The following is a 19,567-nucleotide window of genomic DNA, read 5'->3' as shown; positions in this document are numbered from 1 at the left end:
ATTTCACCTATAAAGATCAAGTCATTGCTCAAGGATGAGCTATCTGATAAACTGTTAATGGAGCCCTAAATGTCTGTTCATGCTAAACTAACTTTAAATTAAGCAACTTAAATCAGATCTGGTGTAGAGGATCCATGAGTGATCTCTATACTGTAGATCTTCCATTGTTTTTCTTGTAATTTTTTGGGAACTGAAAAATCCACAGCTTGATAGCTGATACAATTATTTAAAAATAAATATTTTCAGAAAAGGAGATTATACCATCTCCTTAAGCAGACATAGACCTGCTGTGTGGAGATATCAACCACTCATTAGCACGACTTCAAAATCACCTCAGCCCAAAGTGAATTTCCAGAGCCTAAGAATTCTGTCATTAATACTCTGCTCTGTGACAGCTGAAGGTTAGTGCTTGACAGTCATGTGGAAAAATATTGTTCTGAAAATCACACACCAGCTCAACCCTGTCTTGAGATTTGTTTTATAACAAGGTTCTGTGATTATTCACAGAACTGATATGTTCATCTGACTGAATAAATATTTAGACAGTCTTTCCACAATGTAAACAATGGCATTTTTACAAATTCTACAAATTGAGTTGTTTGAAGTTGAGATCTTTTCATGCTTCGTTTTTGAATACCGTCCTATGCAGGTTGATCCAAACAGCATTGCTGCCAGAGATGGCCGGATCCGAGAAGGAGACCGCATTCTACAAGTATGTGTCTATAAACCCTTTTTTTCCCCCTGAGCGCCTTCCTGAAAAACAGTACAGTGCAGTCCTCACTGTGGGTTGTTGATGAGAGCCGATAATTCTCTTTGTTGTTCTGATGCATGGAAAAAACGATGTCTGTCTCTTTCTTAAGGCAATAGCTGGGATTTAGAGTAGGGGTATTGAAAAAAATGAGAGTGACAAACTTGCTTTGCCTGATGGCCCCATATCCTATGTCTTTTTTGGCATATGTATGAGAAATCTCATTTTTCTCTTGTTCATCTCAATGTCATTTTCTAAATAGGGCCACTGCAATCATGAATATGGGTGAGAGTCTTGCTGATTATTCTTTGATAGCATACATTTGGGTAAAACTTAGAGCAGTGGTCCCCAAACTTTTTACCTCATGCCCCCGCTTACCTCTGTCTGCATTGTCTACCCTTTCACCCTCCCACCCCCGGAGCTGGGAGCACAGCTCCCGGGGGAAAGGTGGACAGGGGTAAGGGGGCTAAGGCTGGGACCACAGCTGGGGTCAGGGGTGGGGCCGGGAGTGGAGCCTTGGCTGGCAGCCAGGGCCCTGGGTGCGGGGCTGGCAGCCAGGATGCCAGCAGCCAGGGCCAGGAGCAGAGCTGGGTTGCACTCCCTCCCATGGTTGGCTGGCCCAGGCTCCAGCTGCACCCTCCACTCCCTCAAACATTCCTCTGCACCCCCTAGGGCAGTGTTTTTTGAAATATAGGTCGCAACCCATTACTGGGTCGCAGAATGTCAGGCCCTGGGTCACATTCCTGATTCAAATTATAATGATCATTGCTGCGCAGCAGCTCTAAAGGGCTGCGCAGCAAGGACCTGGAGAGGAGAGAGGTCTGGGGTGAGTGGGAATGAGGGAGGGGAGCAAGTTGGGGCTTGCAGGGCTGCTGCGGGCCTCTCTCCCGGCGCAGAGCTTGCTGCTGCTAACAGGGAGAGAGGGACCCTTCCCCTGGAGCTCCATGCTGCCTGCCGGCGAGGCGAGAGAAAGGCCCCTCCCCTGGAGCTAGCTGCTGCTGGGAGGGAGAGGACCGGGGGGGAGTCCTCTGGTTCCAGCCCTAGGGTAGCATGCCTGCACCCCAAACTCCTGAACCCTGGCCCCACCCCAGAGCCTGTGCCCCCAGAGCCAGAGCCCTCACCCTTGCCACATCTCAACCCTCTGTCCCAACCCAAGCCCCCTCCTGCACCCTGAACCCCTCATCCCCAGCTCCACCCTAGAGCCCTCACCCCCAGACAAAGCCTTCACCCCCACACCCTACCCTCTGCCCTGCCTCCCAGACCCCTTGCCGTAGGCTTACTAAGGCCAGTGTCTAATGTTAGTTATGTAAAGTGGGATAAGCTGGAATGTATTTTATGAAAACTCAAGTCAAAAGATATAATTATGTTGAGTCACAGGCATCAACAATTTTCATTCTTTTTGCCCCAATATTACTCTGACTTAGAGTAATATTGAGCATGGATCAGAAGCTTTTGAGATTGTGATTCTAAAGTCCATTCCTTAATGTTCTGGGGGTGGGGAGGCTTACCTGATGTTGTCTGTTCTGTTCTCTCTCCACCACTTATAACTGAACCTTCTGATTTCGCTGGTGATCCACCATTCAGCCAATTACAGTAACTCCTCACTTAAAATTGTCCCACTTAACATTGTTTCAATGTTACGTCCCTGCTCAATTCGGGAACGTGCTCATTTAAAGTTGTGCAATGCTCCCTTATAACATCATTTGGCTGCCTGCTTCTAAGATTCTGTGGAAGAGCAGTGACTTTACAAGGGAGCACTGCACAAGTTCCGCTTCTCCACCTCCTCCCCCTCCCTCCCAGCGCTTCCCCCACCACCAAACAGCTGTTTGGTGGCACTTAAGACTTTCTGGGACGGAGGGGGAGAAGTGGAGACACGGGGATTCCCTGTTCCTCCCCCTTTCTCCAAGCACTTCACGCTTAGGACTTTCTGGGAGGGAGAGGCAGGAGCGGGGAAGTCCTAAGAGGGTCCTAAGCTCCGCCAAACAGCTTTTTGGCAGTGCTTAGGAATTTGTAGGGGGAGGGATGCGGCATGCTCTGGAGGGGAGATGGAGTAGGGGTGGGAAGAGGTGGGCCTGGAGTGGAGCGGGGACAGGAAGAGGCAGGTGTGGAGCATTCCTGGCAAAATCCAAGCCTGTTCTCCGGGGAAGCTGCCGCTGCTGCTGCAAAGATGCTTCCTAGCATCCTTGCCTGCAGTGGGCCGTGCCTGTGTGGAGTAAGCCAGGGGCACTTCCTAACCACAGTACAGTACAGTACTGTACAGTATACAGTATAATGCCTTTTTCTTGCCCCTCAGAAAATTCTTTGGAACCTAACCCCCCACATTTACATTAAATCTTATGGGACAATTGAATTTGTTTAACATTGTTTCACTTAAAGTTGCATTTTTCAGGAACATAACTACAACGTTAAATGAGGAGTTACTGTACTCTTTTTATTCTTCGTTTCTGATGATCCAGGGGTTTCTACATGGTGCCACAGTCCACACTACAGGGATGTAAATTATAGAGCCCTCTAACGTGCCGTGCTTTTGCTCCTCCAATAAACCCTACTGGTGCAAACTAAAAGGATATCTCGCTCATGTTAACAGAGTTCATGAACTAGGTGCCTTTTAGTTCTCACCGAGAGAGTCCAGAAGGGGCATTAGAGCACAACATATTAACACTTTTTGCAATTCAACCCCTGTAGTCCAGGCTGCGGCTGTATGTAAACAAGCCCTCAGATTGTTCTGCCCCTCCAGATTTGAGCTGCATTTCTCAAATAAAACACAATGCCTGTCAGCAGGCCTCACTATCAATTGCCTTCAACAATAACAGCAGAAATAAAAAAATGCTCTGAAGCCTAAGGTTAGTGTCAGCTCTCTCTACATATTTATCTGGCAAGGTCCTCTTACAAAATAATGATATTCACAAGAACAATCATTGTTCGTGCAAGTAGTTCTTCAGTACCAGGAAAATTGTTTGAAATTATAGTAAAGAACAGAATTATCAGACACACAGGTGAACACAATTTGTTTGGAAGATCAACATGGCTTTTGTAACAGGAAATCATGCCTCACCAATCTATCAGAATTCTTTGAGGGGGGGTCAACAAATGTGGACAAGGGTGGTTCAGTGGATAAATAATACTTGGACTTTCAGGGTACATCTACACAGCAAAGAAAAACCTGCGGCTGGCCTGTGCCAGCCAGTTCAGGCTCGCAGGACTCAGGCTGCAAGACTGTTTCATTGCTGTGTAGACAACCAGGCTTTGGGATCCTCCCGCCTTGCAGGGACCTAGAACCCCACCCTAAGCACAGCAATAATGCATCGCTGCAGCCCGAGCCCCATGAGCCTGAGTCAACTGGAACAGGTGAGCTGGGAGTGTCTAGTTGCGTAGACATACCCTCAAAAAGTCTTTGACAAAGTCCCTCACCAAAGGCTCTTAAGTAAAGTAAGCTATCATGGGATAAGAAGGAAGGTCCTCACATAGATCAGTAACTGTTAAAAGACAGGAAACAAATCATAGGAATAAATGGTCAGTTTTTAGAATGGAGAAAGGTAAATAGTGATGTCCCCCCAGGGATCTGTACTGGGACCAGTGTTGTTCAACGTATTCGTAAATGATCTGGGAAAAGGGGTAAACAGTGAGGTGGCAAAATTTGCAGATGATACAGAACTACTCCAAAATTAAGTCCAAAGCAGACTGTGAAGAATTACAAAGGGATCTCACAAAACTGGATGACTAGCCTTTGTAAAAGTATGCTTTTTTATAATTCCTCAGACCAACATGTTTTCTCTTCCAGAGAAGAGAACACTGAGAAGGGGACATGATAACAGAATTCAAGTATATAATAGTTTGTTACAAGCAGGAGGGAGAAAAATTGTTCGCAATGGGCTTAAATTGCAGAAAGGGAGGTGTAGGCTGGACATTAGGAAAAACTTCCCAACTATCAGGGTGGTTAAGCACTGGTACAAATTGTCAAGAGAGGTTGTGGAATCTCCATCATTGGAGATTTTTAAGAGAAGGTTAGATAAACACCTGTCAGGGATGGTCAAATATATTTAGTCCTGCCATGAGTGCAGGGCCCTGGACTAGATGACCTCTTGTGGTCCCTTCCAGTCCTATGATTCTGTGATTCACAAATGGATATTTAAGTGGAGAACTGACCGATTTGTGTGTGTTTGAGATGAGAAGAAATGTTAGCCAAACTGGTATTCAGAAAGGAATGTGTTTCACTCTCTTTTTAACAAGCAGACATTACACAATAGCTAGCTTGAACTACTGTACAAAATTATGATGTAACCCCGCCTTTTTATTTAAGACCTGCTAGTTTCAGAACTGCTGGATGGGACAGTGAATAACAGGTGTGTTGGGAGAGAGACTAAACTCCAACCTTGGGGAAGGCAAAGTCAGGAGTGGGCAATGACTTGGTTACAAGTTTTCAGCACTGAAAGAAGCTGGTTTCCTCCTGGGACAAAGATTTTGAATCTGAGAGTGTCCCTTTAATGAAAGTCTTACAGACTGGAATGAAATCTTTCTCCTTCCAGCTCCGTCAAAGGGCAAATTATGGGTAGGTATTTAGGTCAGGAAAGAAGGTAGTGTAACTATAAAAAGAGGAAAATAGCTAGAATGACAGTGGATTTCATTTGGATTTACAGAGAGGAAGTTTTAGAGAAATCACGGATCACTACTACCAAAATCAGAAGTTCAGAATTCCTCTTGTTTTACTGGTGTTTTTCAGTTCCCTCCCGTCATTTCTAGGCAACTTTCCTTGTACTTTGACCTCTTTCTACTAATGCCCCTAGTGGTAATTGTTGGTAATGGCAAGTTGCATCTTCAGAAGCAGCTCTATAACAGCCAATAATTAATTTAGGCACATGCATCTTCTGAATTTTGCAAAATCCATCTGATTCCATCCCTCCAGTCTTTCCATTTCCGCAGGAAACATCTTTGCTGAAAACCATAGCTATATTTCTTACCCCAGTATTGGCTTTGAGAATCAAACCAATCTCCAGCGCACAATAGGATCTACAAGCTGGATGTCTAAAGTGGCCTTTATTTCAAAAAGGAAATAATAAGTTAAATTTTTATGTCAGGGCTCATGTAGGAGCTCTTATTTTATTTTCTGTATGGTCCAGAATGTAAAAAAAAAAATTCACTGTGCTAGAATTGCCAACAAGAAATGTTTGTATAACTGCAAAAGGACAACAGTCCTTTAGTTGGTGAGATTATGTAGAGATACGATTAGGAATTGAAAAGCAAATGAACTGGTTTCTCCTTCTGTCTACAATCAGTCCTCTAAGAACAATGAACAACATATGTTGGTGATTTTCCTTTTTATTTTTTTTTTAAATAAAAAAATACATTTGAAATGAATTCTTGTTATTTTTTCAACGAGGCTAAAACTCTGTGGACTCCCATCTTTAAGGCATTTTAATGTGTTAATGATAGATTCATTCCATGCCACTTTCTTTTCTTTTCTGGGTGAATTATAGTGCCAGGCACAGTATAGGCAGACAGCTGATAGATATTAGTTTGAGACCATCAAACTCAATTCACTTGTGAGTGAAGACTCCAGAGGTGAGAGAAGACTGTAGGTAATTCTATTGCATTTTTGTAGACTAATAGCATTACTTGAACATCAGTGCTGATATACAGCCAGAAGTTTGATCATTAAGATTAACACCAGGTGAGTTATGTGAGGTTTTGTTTCATAGCCGAAGGCACACTGACCCTCCATCCACTCTTATGGATGAGATAACTCAGAGAAATGGAAGATGACAATATCATTACACATGAATAGCATTCAGGTCTGGAGAACGCAGGGTTGGGGATGCTTGCTTTTATACTTTTCACAGTAATATAGCAGCTTTCCTCATGTTTTCCAGGATAATTCAAATACTAGCATACTACATACAGCAACTCCTGTCTCTTGTATGGTCTTCTTAAGTAGATGAGAATAGTCTCTTTACCTCACGCAGCACTCACTGTAAAATAAAGGGAATAGACTGTACAAGTAAGGTCCCATAGATCTTGGTTAGTCCTTGTTTGATTTCATCCATGGACATCAGACTCTGCATAAATGAGGGCCACATAGGCAACTAATTGGTGATAAAATGAGGCGTATTGGAGTAACTTTTATCTTCACTATGATAGTGCAGCCTGTAGCTACCACAGGTTCTAGCCTGTAATGATCTGTCTTGAGCCATTAAGCCGCTCAGCTCAAGATACACGCTGAGACTTTATGGGCCAGATCCTCAGCTGGTATAAACTGATATTGGTACCACAGAGCTATGTCAATTTATGCTAGCTGAGGCATCTGGTCCTTGGTCTCTGTATATGTCTGTATCTGTATATTGATGAGGGTAGCTGTGTACAAGGAAGTGGGTATCACTTTTCCTGCAGTCCACACTTTGTTCCCTCCACATCTCCATGGAGGTATCTCAAAGATTTTGGTGATAACCAAGGAAACAGTCAGTGCATATTTGTGGTTTTATTTAATCTAAACTAAAACTGTTTTTTCAAAGCAATGTGTTCAGGCTGTGCACATGCACATTTGCTTGGTACTTTTCTACCAGGAAGTTGCTGCTACTAGCTTTGAAACTGAACCCTTGCAAAAGGAGATGGATTAACCAGGCTGGATATGGGAAAACCTTTTTATTCCATAAAATTATTAAAATCCTTTGCCCTCTAGCCTGTCCCCATTACTTTTCAGATGGATTAAATATTTTTTGACAATGCAGTTTGGCACAGTGAGGAAAATCCACTTCTTGTGCTGTGAAACAAAGAAAGCGTGATATTTTCAGAGGAAAAAATGCTTTGTATTTGAAACTTGATTTTTCTTAAGCATCATTTTTAGGTAGAGTTGAATGGGCCTGTAAAATCTATACATTAAGGTATAGTTATTAGTATGATTTTTTTTTAACACAAGGGCAGAATTGCAGAGAGAAGTTGGAGAAAAAACAGGTTTTTACAGATGATTCATTTTTTATTTTGATTATCCCAATGGGGATGTTTTGTGTGGTTCTAGACACCGAGTCGCGCACACAAATATAAAATGATTACATGAAATAGCAATCAGCAGTGGCCTGTAAGTATTGCCTGGTGAGAGATAATACTGTAGCCCTCTAATTGGCTCTCTACAAGCATACAATATGACTGATTTCAGCTGTAGTATTACCAGTCTTGCTTCCACCAGCACTATTATCTCAGAGTGACACTTCCATTACTCTGAACGGAGAAAGATGAACGTCACCTGTCAGGGGCTGGTTAATTGTGTTGCTAGATGTATGTTGCTAGGGCACAGGTTGGACATTTATGAACATAACTGCTTCCTCTGATGTCCGCCATCCTTCAACGATCGATACAGCTCTTACAGTAAACGCATAATTGAGTGAAGGCACTTACCACTGAGGAGCTGAAGATGAGCCCATTGTGTGAGTTTCATTGTCCATACATTTACCACAAATGAGCTGATATTTGCCCTTTATTGTGTGTTGCTTTGTGGAAATGGAAACTAATGTGCCACTTTCATTTATTTTCTAGATAAATGGCCAAGATGTCCAGAATCGGGAGGAGGCAGTGGCATTGCTCTCCAGTGATGAATGCAAGAAAATTGTGTTGCTGGTTGCAAGACCAGAGACACAGGTTAGAATAAATAGATGCACTGAGCCAGGAGCTGGGTTATAGTGTACAGTCATTGTCATCCGTAAGAAATGAACACTGAAAAACAGGATTGCAGAGCTTCATGAAAAAAAAATGGGAAAACTATAATTAAAGATCTTTGCTAATCTGTAGCCTCAGAAAAAAATAACATTATATTACTAGGAGTTTGTTTGCCATTGTACTTGCTAAAGGGTTCTTTGCAAGTAAATACAACATACATACATATAAATACAGTTGATTATCTAGTACTAATGTGATACTTAACTAAATGTGAAGTGGAACTTCAAAAATACATATTTGTTGGTTGATGATTCTTACTGATTTCTGGGACTAAATTTACACTCTTCCATGGTTTGCACCTGCTTGTGGCAGGATTGAAGTGGGCTCTGGGTGAGGATTATTTTTTTAAGCAATGTTTCAGTAAAATCTCCAGTTAGATCTTGATAATGGACATTTGATGGCAATGCTATTCAGCAAACCTACTCCTATCTAACTGTTTTCAAGGGAAACTCGTCGCATGTTTTCTTATCAAGTACAAATTATTTAATAGGAAATAGATATTTTTGCCACACAATTTTAAAATATACTTCTGGCTTTTAAACAAAACTGATGCCTTGCAAAGACATTTTTTATATCTTTGCAGTGGGAGATGTCAGGCTAATCATCAAGGTAAAGGAGAAGAAAAAAAAAGATTATTTCTGCTTCCTTTTATGTCCCACCACAAAGCAGAAAAGGACATTACATTGTCACTCTTCTCTCCAGCTGTCAGCAGTCAAGCGAAGTTGGTTATGTTACCATTTGTCTCTCATATTATTGTTCTGATATTTTCAGACTTGGTGACTACATATTCTCTACACTTTAAATTGAATAAATGTAATTCAGTGTCACCCAGAATCCCGGCTTGAATCTGGTAGTTATGCAAGATCAAATTTCCGCATATATTTCCTTTATGTTCTTAGCCTTTCTAAATGGCTCCTAGAAAACTGGCTATATACTAAGGCAGAATAAAGCTATTCACCTCAGATGTAAGTAGCTAGGTTATATCCCTTCTTGGTTTAGAGACCCTTCAGAAGCTTTTAAAAGATTTGTGTGAGGATTCTATTTTTTTTTTAATTTCATTTCAGTGGGGCTCTCATAGGGCCAAGGATCCATCTGCCAGGCCCAGTTGTAGAAACCCAACAAAAGACCTGATCCCACCTTCCTCAGACTTGTCTTCATAGGAATGTTATACCAGTACAAGCCAAGATGGGAGTTTAAATTGGTCTAGTTATACCGGTATAAGTCTTCATATGAACACTCTAATTCCAATATATGAGGGCCAGTTTTCAGTTTATCTTATGTCACATTGGAAGGAGTTTAAGCAAATTTGAAAATAGCCATTCTTATTCCAGAATAAGAGTGTCCACAAGCGGGGGAGTTATACTGGTATAATATATCGGTTTAACTATACCAGTATAATTACAATTATACTGGTATAACTGGTAATGCTTTCATGTGTAGACAAGTCCTTACTAACGCAAACACTCACTGGAGAAAAAAAAGAAGGATTAAGTTCTAATCTTTGAAGCTTTCTTTTAGAAAGAACACGTAATGGCAGTGTTTCAAGGGCTCACTGCTGACCACTTCCAATAACTAACAAAAAAAGCTTCTCTGACCAGTCAACATTGATTATTAATCAGTTAATATTAAAAACTGAGCATACAAGAAACATACACAAATAACCATGTGAAACAAATGTGTATGTGCCCACACGCACATGCATCAGTACACATTTGCACTGGGGTGTATATTTATGTTTTTAAGAGCCATAAGAATTGTCATATTGGATCAGACCAGTCCGGTGCTCCATCTACTGCAGTATCCTGTCCACAACGGTGGCCAGCACCAGATGTTTGCAAGGTTTAAAAATCCTCTGAAGGACAATTGCTGAATTATCTGCCCATAAGGGAAATTTCTTTCTAATCCCAGGCAGTTAGTGGTTTGCTTGTGCTGTGAAACTCTAGAGTTTATACTCTTTATAAAGTCAAAGAGTTGACTATACATAACAAATAAAAGCATTTGAAAAACCGTGAATGAAACCTCAACATTGATGTGCTAAGTAGATACCATAATATGGTAAAAAGTGCCACAGAATCTCAATCAACATTTTATACCTGTCCAATGTTTGGCTGGTTTGTGGAGGGATTTTTTGTTTACTTGCTTGTTGTTTTAAACAATTAGCATCTCTGGGCCAAAGGTCCATTGCCTTCAGTGGAGTTGTCCTTGTTTACAACACAAAAGAACTTAGTTCCATGTTGCATTGTTGCATACAATTACACTGTTTTTAGCTTCTGTGATGTCCATAACATTTTACAGGTAACTGGATACTTTCTCATACTCTAGAGTAGTTGAATTAATATTTTAATTTCTGCCCTTCCCCAACTCTGTCACCTTCCTTCTCTGTTACCTGTTTCTGCCCTAAAACACTGCCATTAGCAGACATGCAACACTACTTCATTCCCCTTCCAGTGATAGTATTTTCCTTTTTTACCCCAGCATGCCATCTGGAAGGGGAACAGAAACACAAATGGAGACTTACTGTTGACATGCACATAATACTGTGTATGTGTGTACAGCCACATTAACTTGACTGAAATAGTAGGCCTCCATTTTCCTCTTTTTATAATATTGTCTTCAACGAATATGAAAGTAATGTTTTAATCTTTAAAAAAAAAAAGTCAGTTCAAAGACAGAGCCAAAGAACAAAAAAGTTTAGTCATTTAGTCAGTGCTCCCGTCTCCTTTTTGCTTGTTAGTTCATTCACATGAAGAGCAATAAGAGAAATGTGATGGAAACCCAGAGTTAAGGTGCTGTTGAGGTTCAGGCACTGGGACACAACCCTGGGGTGGAAGTTGTTAAAGGAGGAAAGAGCCCGATTAGCTCATGGCCCTATTAGTATCATTGCAGTTCTTTTAACACTGGGGCTCTTGGAGGTAATGAATATGACAGCTCCAGGACTTTGTGGTATGCCTTTCATACATTTTGAAAGGAAATAATGCTCTGTGCTGTGCAATCTCCTTCATTATGAGAGAAAATCAGTCATACTGTTTCAAGAAAGGATAAAAGGCCTAAGAGTCCCTGGTTTTTTTTTTAATCATCTTTTTCTTATTTTTGGAGAGGCAAACTATAGAAGCCTGGTATTCTGAAGAGAATCATTATGATAAAAAGAACTAGTCAGGCATTGCCATTTGGGTTTATTATTTTAGCATGCATCCCACTAACATAATGCAGTGTACTAATATATTCTTTTGCAGCTGGAAGAGGGGTGGCTGGATGATGAAAGGAATGAATTCTTAGAGGAGTTAAACTTGGAAATGTTGGAAGAACAGCATAATGAAGTAATGCAGTTCACAGCCAATGAGGTGGAGCAGGTAGGACTGACAATAAATGTATCATTGGAAATTTTGCTAGGTGTATTTTTCTGTTAAGAGAGAATGAAATGATAAGTCAAAAAATTGACTCAAAGGCTTTGATAGCACTTTGTCATGAGGATGCTCTGAACTGCAATACATTCTCGATAAGGAAATATTTTATAAATAAATGTTTAGGTTGGATGTGAGAGGGTAAAATTTCAGCAGAATGTGAGAGGAATAAAGCACTGATTCTACATTTTCTCTGAGGTCTCAGCCCAAATATTACAAGCCCTTTTACATGCAGGGTCTTGTGTATTGTCACTTTTATTTATGAATTATATCAGAGTCACCTGTCAAAGCCATAGCTAGGACAGGGTCCCATTGTGATAAAGACCATATGGACATATTGTACAGGATATGGTACATATATTGCTGTGTAAATTACTACTTTATATAGTTCACTGCTACTATATTGTATTATGTATATTACAAGATGACAGTCTAGAAATATCTACCAGGGGAATAAATATTTGATTATGGACTCTTCCGTCTAGCAGGCAAAAGTATAACACAATCCAGTGGCTGGAAGTTGAAGCTGGACACAGTCAGACTGGAAATAATTTTTTAACAGTGAGAGTAATTAAACATTGGAACAATTTACCAAGGATCATGGTGGGTTTTTCATCACTGGACATCTTGAAATCAATATTGGATGTTTTTCCAGAAGATGTGCTCTAGTTCAAATAGGAATTATTTTGAGGAAGTTCTATGGCCAGTATTATGCAGGATGTCAGACTAGATGTTTTCAGAACAGACCTATTTTAAGAGTCCCATCTAGTTTGTCATTGAAGTAGGACCCTTCATTTTCATTTTTTTTCCCTGAAAAATTCCTGGATTTCAAAAAAATCCAGTATTTGGATTTTTCCAGTTTCCACCCAGATTTTTCCCTGCTCATAATGGCAATCCCAGGTCCCCTCTTGCAGGCTCCCCACTGGACAGCACAGCATGCCTGCATAGGGAAGGGAAACTGGGCTTGGTTGATGCTGCAGCTGCACAGTGGAAGAACAAAATGGGCAGGGACCCTGCCGAGCCCACCAACTGCTTCAGTGACAGGCCGCAGAGAGCAGGAGGCTGCACCTGGGAGAACAGGCCCCTCCTGATCTGTCGCCCCTCCCAACCTTACCTGCTGATGAGTGCCAAGCACTCCTGTCCCATCCCATCCCTGTGCTATTGAAACCTCTTATATCAAGCTAACTGCACAAATCATCTACAATAAACTCTTTATTTTAAAAAACTTGAATTCTTGGAATGAGGATTACAGATAATGGTTTCATAAATAGTAAACACTTATGTTTCTCTATTTGTTGCTTTTTTCTGTCCTAATGCCCCCCGATATTAACCTTGATATTTACCCAGAAAAGGGTAACGTTAATTGTTTGCACTGATTTTCACCTGTTTTAAAATTTTTGATAAACTGCGAGGATATTTTAAAAAACTCCAGGCAAGGCTGGAGTATCTAATCTTTAGCCCATCACTGGCAACCCCTCACACCTCTGTCAGTCTAGCTTTCATCTTCATAGGGGGACCAGGTAGCCCACTCTTCTGATTTGGAGCAGCAGGACCTACTAACCCTGCTCCCTTCCCCTGGATCTCTCTTATCTGATTGCTTTCAAACTTAAATAGCACTCTGGGGTTTATTTCCCAAATGTATTGTGAGTTGTAAAATCAGGGTGGGAACCGTGCCTGCATTCCAGCATGATTAGCCATTCTTGCATTAATGAATCTTATCCAATCTGAAACATAGAATCTTTTGAAGTTCACTTATTGCTGGGTTGTACACACTACTAGGTTGCGATTGTCATCATCTGCAGTTCTTTTTGCATAAATGCAGCCTATAGAGCCTTTTGGCTTTTCAAACAGAAGTAATTGGGCAGAAGACTGACGCTGTACATTCTAAAAAACCAGAATCTTGAATTTTCAATAGATGATGGGTGGAATTTTCAAAAATGTCTAAGGGATTTAGCATCCTAAGTTCTATTTTCAAAAGTGACTTAGACACTTAGAACCTGAGTCCCAGTGGTACTGTATGTCATATACTACATTAAGTATCTACATTATTTTCATTCTTCACAATGGAGCAAATGTTGATACACCTCTACCCTGATATAACGCTGTCCTCGGGAGCCAAAAAATCTTACCACTTTATAGGTGAAACTGCGTTATATTGAACTTGCTTTGATCCACCAGCGCATGCAGCTCTGCCCCCCTAGAGCACTGCTTTACCGCGTTCTGTCCAAATTTGTGTTATATCAGGTTGCGTTATATCGGGGTAGAGGTGTATTTAAATTTTGCCAAATGTCAGTATTTTCAGTTTCTCTTGCTCAGAAAATCTTTTACCTTAATAACTTTTGGATTCAGGTTATAGAGAGATTGTTTCTTCATTTGAACTAGTGTATTCAGAGTTGAGAAATGAATTGGAAGTTGAAAAGGGGCACAAGCTTGTCTTCCTTTTCCAATCAAAGAATAAAAGCCAGGTAGGAAAGGATGAGATCTACTAATTCAAAAACTTAGAGGCATGGGGCCTGATTTTCAAAAGTACTTAGCCACCTAATAAAGAAGATAAGTGCCTAGTGGCATTTTCAAAACTGTTTAAGTGGGTTAGACACCTGATTCCGATTGATTTAAACTTCCATTGATTTCCACAGCAGTTAGTGCCTTTTGAAAATTCCAGTAGGCACCTATCTGCAAGTTTAAGCACCTAAAGACCTTTGAAAATCTGGTCTTTAGTCCCACTGGATTTAGGCTTCTAAGTGTGTAAGTCACTTGCAAAAATGGAGCATAGGTGCCTAAATCACGTTAGAAACTTGTACCAAGTCTTAAAAAGTCTTCCGTCACAGTCATGCATCAGATGAGTAAAGAAAGGAGTATTAAATGAACGTTATAGACAAGAAATACATCATAGTGCAGTAAAAACAATATATTGGCATGCATTTGGAATGGTAACATTGCTTACATCTCAAAGAATTCTCAACAAAGTCTTTATAGAGCAGTGCAGCCTGCCAGCATATAATCTGTGTGCATTGCTCACACCTTACAGTAAAAAAAAAATTGGAAGTGCTTCAGTGTGACTTTAAATGTTATTGGTACTATTTTTCCTGTCCCTTCTTTCTGTAAAGCCAGGATTCCAAGGGAATCTTTCAAGAGATCCTGACTATGAAGGGTAATGAAATAGTAGACTTACATTTGTCAGCTGTCCAGTACTGAATATCTTCTGTCCTACCCCTCAAACCAATTAAATTCTGGTGGGAGGATTCCACAATTAGTGAGAGTGGTCGGCAAGAAAGAGGGAAATATTTTTCTGATGCAGATGAACCAGTCGGCCGCTGTCACATGATGATGCATGTATTTCACCATCGCATATATGGTGTTTGAGTGTATGTATATTTACGTGTGAAATGTACAATGTCAGTATGAAGGATAACTGTTTTTTTTTAATTTTAACTGCTAGTGAGGAAGAATCACTAAAATTACTATGGATAGAGATGTTGTCTCCTCAGAGACTTTTGACAGCCCTGTCGTGAATACTTCTTTCTGTTGATCATGGGTTTCATTCTGAATTTAATATACCCTACCACACTTGACATTTATTTATTTATCTATTTGTCTATTTCTATTTTTCATTGGGCCACCATTTTCTACCAACAATTGAACAAAAGAGACTAACTAAGGGATTCATGGTCCTGAAGCAGAAATGGTGCAGTGTGTGTAGGGTGCATTTAATTTTTTTTTCATATCTTCCACTATCTATCAAGGTAAAAGAAAAACAGCAATTATTATGAGAGTGGTCTACTGGATTCTGTTTCCTCTCATTGGTGCACTGTACCTTTTTCTCCCTTTACTATTACTAACCATTATATTTAATTGCGTAATTACACCTTCTAAAGGAGAAAACACATTTGGCTGGTGCTGGGTGCACTTAGGCATACAGTGAGTATGCTATATAAATTACACTTTGGATGATAGTGATATAAGAGAAATAGGGGGAAATGCCTTTAGCATACCCAGTTAGAGAACAAAAAAAGCATGCACTCCTTCAGCGTTGCAGTATCTATTGCTCTTTGCATTAAAGCACACAATAAATAGGTTAGGTACAATGAGTAGGACATGAATTCAAATCAGCTGCAAAAAGGCTTGACATTAGGTCCATGACAGGCACTCAGTGTTGTTCTACACTTAATGGTGAAAGGCTATGAGTTAGTATTGTGGAAAGTAGATTTTAACTAGGAAACAAAAAGCCTTCCAAAGGATAGGTTAGGGAAAAGTCTGTTCAAGTTACCTGAACAAGTTCTAGAATTCAGCTATCAGTCTTCCATTGACATAATGCTAAAAGCAGGTGATGGGAGAGGTAGAAAGGGCTATGCAAGAGTAGGCTAACCACTGTGTTGTCTTCAGCTGTGCCAGAGCAGTGTGCACAGAGATTTCCCAGCCCCTGTGTCCTGCTGCAAATAGGCCTTCTAGTGCCATGTTACATTGCACTGCTCCCAGCTTAAGTGGTCTGCCTCATGTACTTTCTGATGTTATGCAGGCATTGCTGGTTGCTCCAGGTTTGAGAACAACTCAGCTCCAATAGTTGTGGCCATAATCCAGAGCCAAAAGCTGCACTCCACCTTGTGCTCATTTTCTTTCAGTACCACACAGTGTTGGCTTTGCTGGGAAGGGGGATATTTATTTCCTGGGCAATGTTTCAGTAAAACAGGCATGCTATATTTCATCCACTTGTTTGCTCCCTTCTTGAGGAACTTAGTGTGATCTGTGGAGCCTACAGCATGATGCTCAGGAATGAGTAAAAGCCATAAGAATGTAGGAATTACAGCCAGTCTGGAATTTTCCTCAGCAATGATTTTCTGACAGAAAATCCTGGGTTTTGTTGAAAAATTTTGATTTCCCATCAGGAAAACTGAAATGACAGCTCCCTGGCTGCCTGCTGGAAAGACTTCTATGAATTTCCACCTGCAGGGAGAAAGTGAAATGTAAGATCCTTCCAGATAAGCAGTCAGCAAGCTGAAAAGTGGAAATCCCTTTCTGTGAAAAAAATCATGTTTTTGCCTTTTCATGCTGAATCAGGCTAAATTTTTTTTTTCAAAATGTGAAATCTTTCATGAAAAGGGATCTCCATTTTCTAGCCAGCTGTAGTAGAAATGGGATTTATTCATCATTTTAATTAATTCTTATAGATTAAATTAGCTGTTTAAGAAGGACAGGACTAAAAAATATTTTAATTTAACACTGTATTTTGTACTAATTTTGGTTCACTTATTTTCTTAGCCAAAAAAGCATGAGGAGGAGGACGGCACAACAGACACTGCAACTTCGTCATCCAATAACCATGAGAAGGACAGTGGAGTGGGGCCTACAGATGAGAGTCTGCGTAATGACGAGAGCTCGGAGCAGGAGAATGCACCCGATGAGCAGAACAAAACAACCCTGCAGAGCACCCGGGAGCTGAGGCAGAGCCAGGATACGTTAGGAAGCATTGAACTCCAATGCAATGAAAGCTTTGTGTCTGGGGAATACATTGAATCTGATTTCATTGGAAACCAAGATGAGGAGTGTGAAAGGTTTCGGCAGCTGCTGGAGCTCAAGTGCAAGATTAGAAACCATGGAGAGTATGATCTGTATTACTCAAGCAGTACAATACAGTGTAACAGAAGGGAGCAAGAAGGGGTGGAGCATGAGCTACAGTTACTCAATGAGGAACTGAGAAATATTGAGCTTGAGTGTCAGAATATAATGCAGGCTCACAGGCTTCAAAAGGTGAAGGATCAGTATGGAGACATTTGGGCATTACATGATGGAGGATTCAGGAATTATAACACCAGCATAGATGTACAAAGAGGTAAACTGGATGACATCGTAGAGCACCCAGAGAAATCTGACAAAGACAGCTCCAGTGCTTACAACACAGCAGAAAGCTGCAGGAGCACTCCACTAACTGTAGAACAGTCCCCTGATAGCTCGCTCCAGAGAATGATCAGCATCACCAACAGGAAAAACCTGAGAAGCACAATTGTAGCTAATCAGTTGTGTACTGGACAGAGTGGTACGGAGGTAACCCCATCCAAAACCAAAACCACTGAGCAAAACAGCACTGTCGAAGAGAAGGAAACGGTTGCAGAAAGTAGCAGTTTCACAGAGCAGGAGAAGCAAAGCACTGAGCACATTCCTTACCTATCTCCGTATCATAGCTCTTCATACCGGTATGGGAATATACCTGCTCATGCAAAGCATTATCAAAGCTATATGCAGCTGATCCAACAGAGATCCGCAGTGGAGTATGCCCAAAGTCAACTCAGTCTAGTTAACATGTGCAAAGATTCACAGAAGTGTACAGAGCCCAAAATGGAATGGAAAGTGAAAATAAGGAGTGATGGAACAAGGTATATCACTAAGAGACCAGTGCGAGACAGAATCCTGAAGGAACGTGCCTTAAAGATTAAAGAGGAGCGCAGTGGGATGACGACAGATGATGATATGATGAGCGAAATGAAGATGGGTCGTTACTGGAGCAAAGAGGAGCGGAAGCAGCATTTGGTGCGAGCCAAGGAGCAGAGGCGACGGCGAGAGTTCATGATGCGGAGCAGGTTAGAGTGTCTTAAGGAAAGTCCACAGAGTGGCAGCGAGGGCAAAAAAGAAATGAACATTCTTGAACTTAGTCACAAAAAGATGATGAAAAAAAGGAACAAGAAAATCTTGGACAGCTGGATGACAATCCAAGAACTGATGACACATGGTGCTAAGTCTCCAGATGGGACAAAAGTGCACAATGCCTTTTTATCAGTTACTACTGTATGAACACGACTATTTCAAAAAGTATACTACCAGTTTAGGTAGAGTACGATTGCCTCGTTCAAGGTGGCATTTTTATATATTTTGTGACTGTTTATAGTTTGACCTTTTTTGTAAGCAAAATTACTTGATGATTTTTCAGTTGTTTTTCAAATGGTACCTTCTTTAGCTGGCAATCTTTCTTTACTCTGCAATATATTCATAATATTCATTTCTATAAAAAAACAAAAGAAAATTAAAAAAATGGAAGAGACAATTTCTTACCCTAATGTATGTATTGTAAGTTAAGATCTGATTTATTTCTCTAGTTTTCTTTTTTCTACTTTAGTAAAAATACAATACCAAAACAAAATGCTTTATACAGTATCCTTACTTACTGGCATAACAAGCAGTTAAACTTTTACATCTTATATTGCATCTGTTAATAAGTCACGTGCCACATCTTGTTCAGCTAAGAATGACCTTTTTCCAGCAACCCATTGTACAGTACATTTGACCTGTAAATTGCAATTGTATTTGTCCAAGTAAAGTGTAAGTGGGCAATTCTCCCATGGTATGTAGTGGCATTGGTCATGTAGCTAGCTAATATGTGATAATTGTGAAGATCAAAGAGGAATAAATTATTGCTTATCTTTATCAAGAGTTATTTGATTTTAATTGTTCGCTTGATTACAGAATGAATTATTTCCACATACATAATTTTTGAAGGATATATAAAGATTTCAAGGACACAGGGCACAATTCATTATGATATTTCTTATAGATTAGACAAGTTTCCTTCTGGCTTTATTCCATTATAAATTATGTTAAATGGACCTGATCCTGCATTTCTTATTCATGCAGAAGTTGGAATAAGAGTTTTACCTGAGTAAGAACACGTAGAATCATAGAATATCAGGATTGGAAGGGACCTCAGGAGGTCTTCTAGTCCAACCCC

The 19,567-nt window shown here is 40.5% G+C and overlaps 1 protein-coding gene across 2 annotated transcripts in view; it reads left to right on the top strand.

Moving 5' to 3' along the window:
• PDZRN4 (PDZ domain containing ring finger 4) overlaps positions 1–19,240 on the top strand; it is a 394,640-nt gene extending 375,400 nt beyond the window's left edge. For both annotated transcript variants that reach the window (XM_030548959.1, XM_030548958.1), the window contains 4 exons: positions 650–712; positions 8,273–8,374; positions 11,686–11,802; positions 17,110–19,240. In XM_030548959.1, coding sequence (XP_030404819.1) covers positions 650–712; positions 8,273–8,374; positions 11,686–11,802; positions 17,110–18,636 — 1,809 coding nt within the window. In that variant the 3' untranslated portion in view covers positions 18,637–19,240. The remainder of the gene's footprint in view (positions 1–649; positions 713–8,272; positions 8,375–11,685; positions 11,803–17,109) is intronic.
• Positions 19,241–19,567: the final 327 nt, after the last annotated feature.

This window comes from Gopherus evgoodei, chromosome 1 (genome assembly GCF_007399415.2).
Source record: "Gopherus evgoodei ecotype Sinaloan lineage chromosome 1, rGopEvg1_v1.p, whole genome shotgun sequence".
NCBI lineage: Eukaryota > Metazoa > Chordata > Testudines > Testudinidae > Gopherus > Gopherus evgoodei.
The sequence above is the reverse complement of the archived record's forward strand: the minus strand, read 5'-3'. Positions and strand labels throughout refer to the sequence as shown.